The 6,424-nt window shown below is 50.8% G+C and overlaps 1 protein-coding gene across 3 annotated transcripts in view; it reads right to left on the reverse strand.

Moving 5' to 3' along the window:
- GNA14 (G protein subunit alpha 14) overlaps positions 1-2,376 on the reverse strand; it is a 140,541-nt gene extending 138,165 nt beyond the window's left edge. For 2 of the 3 annotated variants that reach the window (XR_002828741.1, XM_023752401.1), the window contains exon 1: positions 2,147-2,303. Coding sequence is in view for 2 of the 3 variants with exons in the window: in XM_023752401.1 (XP_023608169.1) it covers positions 2,147-2,270 (124 nt within the window). In the remaining variant the exon portion in view is untranslated. Of the gene's footprint in view, positions 1-2,146 lie in introns of all 3 variants that reach the window. The other variant, XM_006086824.3, reaches the window with a different exon arrangement.
- Positions 2,377-6,424: the final 4,048 nt, after the last annotated feature.

The raw sequence follows: 6,424 nt of genomic DNA on the forward strand, positions 1-6,424 counted from the left end.
AGCGTGCCCTATTCCCTTAAAGACTGCAGGAAATCAGAGGTTTTAAAGTCCATCCTTTGGGGGTTCTGGACAGCTCCATGTGGTGTGGAAACTATCTCTAGTTGTTTCTGAGTGACTGGCACTGACTCAAGGAGGTAGTCACAGCGGGGCCTGGTAAAAATGGGGGTTCTGGGAGGTCAGGCAGTCCTGCCTCAAGGGGACAGGAACAGGGTTGGGGCAAGGGCCAGGGAGATAAAGAAGGATTCTAGTCACCAGGATTAAATTTGACTTCCAGGGCAAACAATTTATCTGCAAACATCCCTCCCCTAGTTTGAGTGTGAACGCAAGCATTTTCCTTCAAACAAATAGGCTTACAGGCAGTACAGTACAACTCAGCTTACTGCTTCATTTTTCACACAGAGAGCCAGCATTCGCCAAGCGCCCGGTATATTCCAGACCCTGTACTTCACACACTGACACAAAGCAAAATGCATCAAAATGAAAGAGGGTTCAGCCTGTCCTTGTATGCCCACCTCTATCATCTGTGGGGCCTGGGGCAAAAGTACAAATGGAGGCCCTGTAATTACTACTTTAAAGTGCTAATCAAGCTAGCAAACTGGCACATAATCCTCCACCCTTGACAAATCTAGCTTTATAACCAGCTGGAGTCCAGGTAGGTACAGTTTAGAATTCTCGGAGCCCTCAGAGTTGCAGGACAGACTGGAAAGAACAGCGCTGGCCAATGAACAGATGCCTTCCCTTCCCCACCCAGGCTCTGCCTCGCCCCAGGGAGGCCTCAGCACACATTTGCAAGCTATTCCACAACCCCACACAGCACAGCTGCCCCTGCGGGCGCTCCTCAGGGATGGAGTCTGCCCTCTCTGCTTGAAAAGGCCCTGAAGACAAGCTTGGGGGCTTGGGGCAGAGAATTCCATCAGTGTCTGGGGCTTGAAGGTCAGTGAGGACTCAGCTCGGTGGGGAGGGGCACAGCCTGGGGAAGGTCAGACCCTGACCTCTAATCGGGGGCAGTAGGAGTAAGGGGTTTCCTTGCACAGGTCCAAAGCACACTGACTAAAGCCTTCTCTATTTTATTCTAACTGGGTCGACTTTTCTTTCCTTAAGGCTTTCTAGGAGGGAGACTCCTTATATCAAACACACACTCACGCACACTCACTGGTAGAAAGAGAATTTCTGTATGGAATGTATGAAGTTAAAAAAGCTGAAATACTTGCAGCTGCTCTAGAGATTTGGCAGCTGAAACACTGGTCTGAAAGAAAGAAAAGGTAAATATTCCTCAAAAAGCAAATGGATTGAACAGAATTCTAGAAAGTCAGAAAGATAGGGTCCTTGTCCTAGGGCATAAATTGGGCAAACCTTAAACGTTTCTTTCTGTTTTGGGAAATGTGTCCTACCTAAAGCGGACCCCCCCCCCCCCAGAAAAAAAAAAAAAACACAGATGAACTAGCAGAAGCACCTGGGACCACAAAGTCAGAATCCTAGGAACCACTGCCCTGAGTCAACTGGGCAGGGGAGTTTGGGGTGGGCTGCAAACAGAGAAGCCTCCCAGAGAGAGGCAAGCTGAGGGGGGCACAGTGGTGGGAGGGGGAACCTTGGGGTGAGTGGCCAGGACCTGGGCTTCACCACTGACCTGGTGTCTGCTTTGCCTTTTCTTGGTCAAGTCAATTTGCCAACTTTCTGCGCCTTCATTTGTAATTCTCTAAATGGGGTTATCTGCACGCATCACTTGGCGGTGGTGCCCAAGAACTCAGCTCAATCCCTCACTTGGTAACCGCTCAGTCAACGGGTCCTTATTTAGAACTGAGAGCGCAGGGGCCAGCGCTAGAGCTGAACTCAAGTTGTGGATCAGGCAGCTCCCCGCCACCAACCCGACCTGCACATCCCAGATGAGTGTCTGCAGAATCCTCCCCTGGAGGCGGAGGGGTGAGGAGGTCGAGGCTTTAGGGACAGAGGCAAACCAACCAGAACAGCTGGGGAAAGGCACACACAGGTCAAGAGTTCATCTCAACCCTGTTTGGGAATAGTCGAAAGTCACCGGGTTGGAGGTGCAAAGGGCCGGCGTCTAAGACGACTTGTCAGCCCCTGGGATTGGAAGAAGCCGCGCCGCACACCGCTGGGCGCAGGGCCCCGCAGGGAAGGTGTCACTCACCCAGCAGCAGCAGCTTGAGCTCGCGGCGCGCGTCCTTCTTGTCCCGGCGAAGCTGCCGCTCGATCTCGGCGCTGATGCGCTGCGACTCCTTCTCCTCGGCCGACAGGCAGCAGCAGCCGGCCATGGTGCGCGCCGCGCAGCCCGCGGACGAAGAGGCCCGAGCGCCCCGATCCTCCGCGCGCCGCTCACTGGGCCGACCCGAGAGCAAGTCAGGAGGGGGCCGACTCGAGTTTCGGGGGAGAAACCTGGGCCTCGGGGGTTCGATCCTCCTCGCGGGGCGGGCTCCGAGGCGGGGTGAGTCCGGGGCACTGGGACCCCCCAAGTGCCCCGGGGACCGGGGCTCAGGCAGCCCGCCCCTCGCTCCGGGAGAAGAGGGGCGCCGCTGCGCTGCGCTGCGCTCCCGCTGGGGGCGATGCCGGCTCCGGAAGATGCGCGCCCCTTGGCACGGGAGCCCGACGCCCAGTCAGAGGGCGCAGACCGCAAGTAAAAAGTTGGGGCGTCGGTGCCCGGAAAAGCGGACGCTCCCGGGGCTGGGGGTACCCCAGGCAGGCTGCAGGCACGGGGTCGGTCAGAGGCAAAGGTCCTGGCTGTGCCTGGCCTACAGAGTCCCGAATACCTCAGCAGTGACCGAAGACTCAGACCAAGTGGAAAGGTCCGGGCCGGCACTTATGGCTCAAAGTGCCAGGAGGAGGCGGAGCGTCTTGAACCTGCAACCCTGGCCTCTGCACACCAAGCCTTGGGGCACACCACGCCGGTGGCGCCTGTGGGTGAAAGGCGGAGAGCAGGGTAGGGGTGGGGGGTGGGTGCTAGAGTCTTCGGGAGCAGCCCCCACACCTGCCCCCCTGGCTGTGGCGTCTGGGCGTGGGGAGAGCCGCCCGCCCAGGTTGCCGTGACCGGCGCGCTCTGGCCGCCCGGCCCTGCTCCCTGCCTAAATCCGGGTTCCGACAGGTGAGCGCGTTTCACCAACTCCCAGCCTCAACTCTCCCCAGCTGCAGGAGTGGAGGGCAGCCAAGCGCTGCCGGGCGACACAGCGTGCCGGGGGCCACCACACCCTGGTCTCCTACACCGGCTCCTTCAGCTTCCCGATGCCCCAAGTCCAGCTCGGGCTTGGTCCAAGCCCCTGGTCAGCTCTGCCGCTTGCCTTCCAGGTGCGGCTAGCCCTGAGCCGGCTGGCGTTGCGCTCAGAGAAGCAGCTGCCACTGGGCTCAGTTAAATAAGAGAAATCCAAGAGCCAAGAGTAAATATCCTCCCAGCCCCTTCCTACCCCCGGACGAGGAGGGCTGGGGATGCGGGTAATGGAAAACGGCTGCTGCTTTGCATTTTATAACGAAAAGACTCCTGCTATGCAGAGAGGAGAGCTGATTCGTTTCCAGCAACACCTGGCCTGTTCCCGGCCTCAGCACCTAGCAAAGGTGTGTCCGCACAGCCAGGTTGGCCTGGCTCCTGGAACGTTGGGAGCAAGTTTGAGCTGCATTGATAATAATAATAATAATAATACGCACGTAAAGATTGAAAAGCACCTCTTTGTACTCAAATAGCATTATAAAATGCAGATTACAGCATCTGATTTTGTCTTCTGTGTTGATTTTGAGGCAGAGCGCAAATAGGTTCACGGGAAAAGCAGAAAAAAAGGGAAAGGGAGAGGATCCTCGGTACACAGAACGGAACGTTGTTTTTTTGTGGGGTTTTTTTGTTTGTTTGTTCTGTTCTTCAAGTCAGTATATGCCATTTAAACCACTTTATGGCGTTAGGTAATTAGCTAATGCTTCCTCTACTAAGAGCAAGCAGCAGTGCCTTTCATATGAGTCGCATACATTTAATCAATTCAAATGGAGCATATTGAGTGGAGAGAATGGTATGTGTCATTATATAAAGAAGTTGGCATTATGATGCTATCTGGCTGAAGATCTTATTTATTTTGCAATTTAGAGAATGTAGACAAATCAGGCGTTGAAAATGAATGTGTATTCTTAAATGCATGACTTCATTTTCATCTGTTACTGACTTGTAGACAGTAACAGTGACCCCTACAGGAAAGCTCAACATTTCCCATTTAATCCTTGGCCATTTAGTCACACATATCTCCCTTAGCCTACAGATTCATTTACAATTTGAGAATAAGATCTAACTCCTTAAACTAATAGCTGCATCATAATTATTTGTATTTTTAGTTATTAAAATTAGGGCAAATTTGAACACATTATTTTGAATAATTGGTCTAAAGTTGCTAAGATTTCAGAAACGATATAAATTATTATTTATGGTAAATCTGTGAAACTTTCCTGGGCTATACAACTTAGTAGTATGTATCAGAAGCCTTGAATGTGTCCCTCCCTTTTGACCAAACTGGTACTTCTCCCCTTAAGAAATAATCAGATAGAAATCATGATTTAGGTGCAAAGGTTTTATTTCTAATAACAACAATAATGCAAAATAACCTAAATGCCCAACAACAAGGAATAGGTCACATAAATTATGGTATATCCATCCAATGAGATATTATATAGTGACTGTGAATATGTGAGTGACAAATTTGCAAATAAAGATTTTGGGGGGGGACTCATAATATATTTAGTAAAAAAGGCAAGATACAAAAATATAAACAATATGATACAAATTTTACCATGGGAACACACATAGGCATTTTTAAGAAACTAAAGGGACATATACTCACAAGATAAGTTGCTCTGAGTCATAGCTCTTTGGTTGGTGTTAATTCCCTGATATAAAATTATTTGGAGCAGCTCTATTAAAGTCATGTAGGCCCCACTTTCCTCTACTGTAAAACAAGAGGGATGAACCAGATAAAGCTCAACGGGATCTCCCAAATGTACCATTCAATTCTTTTATGATTTTCACACTTACATGGTAGCATTAAAAAAAATCATAAACCTGTTTTTTATTGAGCATTGGTAGCTAGTGAGAACTATAAACTAGGATATCACAGGTCAATTATTTTTATAATTGACTACTAGAGGCCCAGTGCATGAAATTTGTGCAGGGTGGGGGGTTGTCCCCTCAGCCCAGCCTGCACCCTCTCCAATCCGGGACATCCCTCTCACAATCCTGGACCGCTGGCTCCTAATCACTCACCTGCCTGCCTGCCTGGTTGCCCCTAACTGTTCCCCTCCCCGCTGGCCTGATCACCCCTCATTGCCTCTGCATGCTGGCCTGATAGCCCCCAACTGCCCCCTCCCTGCCGGCCTGGTCACTCCTCACTGCCCCCCACCCCCCCGCCAGCCTAATCGCTCCCAACCACCCCCCTCTGCTGGCCTGGTCACCCCCAACTGCCCCCCCCCCCACGCGGGGATTGACGCCCGTGAAAGATCCCTGGGGGGCTGGGCAGCACCACGTGACTCCATTGTTAGGGAATTTGGCCGCCCCTCACTAACCCCCGGGCAGCTGGGAAAAGCAACCAGTTGGGAAGGCAGGAGACTGAATTTCAAAACACTCATCTATAATATAGGAATATATTTTATTCATGTTATCTTCAGGATCTGGGAGCAGGATGAGAATAATTTTAAGTTATTAGTTTATTTGCAACATCTTACCAGGAAGGGTAGTTTTGAAAAGAGATTTTAGTGAAAGAGAATGTTTGTTTTTCTAAAGTGCTACAATTCCGTGTCATTCTCAAAGAACAGAGCATAGCCTGGACATGTGTTTCAGATACCTGCCAAGTGCTGGGCCACGAAGGTGAGCTCATTGAAATTCCTTTGAATGTCCTTTGAATCCATGCCAAGCCCTGTACCAGGCACTGGGGGTTTAGATAGTAAGACCTTCCAAACTTTAGGTTGACTGTAGTCTAGTAGAAAGAAGTAAGACTGAGACCCTGAAATCTGAACCCACCGCTTCTTGCTTCCTCCCAAAGAGCAGACAGTGAGAGCTCAGAGTCACCCGGGTGACTCTCCACAGTCCACAAATGTGCAGAGCGGGCCCTTCAGCTGAGCCTCATTTCCTGTCACTCTGCTGTAACTCCAGAAAAATGTAACTACATGTTCTCACCGCTTCCATGTCTTAGCACACGCTGTTCCCTCTTCCAGCAGTGTCATCTCACCCTAGGCAAAATTAGCTAGGTACTTTCCCAAACTCCTCTGTTCTGAGAAGCCATTCCACCCCTGTTTCAGTTAGACCCATCTCTCTCTGCTGCCTGAGCACTTTCCGTGTCCCTCTCTTTAATATCTCGCTCTATTTCACTTGTTGGTTTCCCCTCCTGATCCATTAGTTTCTCACAGGCGGAGAGTTTTTCTTGTTCATCCTGGTATTTCTAAATTAATAAAA

Source organism: Myotis lucifugus, unplaced genomic scaffold (genome assembly GCF_000147115.1).
Source record: "Myotis lucifugus unplaced genomic scaffold, Myoluc2.0 scaffold_31, whole genome shotgun sequence".
Lineage (NCBI taxonomy): Eukaryota > Metazoa > Chordata > Mammalia > Chiroptera > Vespertilionidae > Myotis > Myotis lucifugus.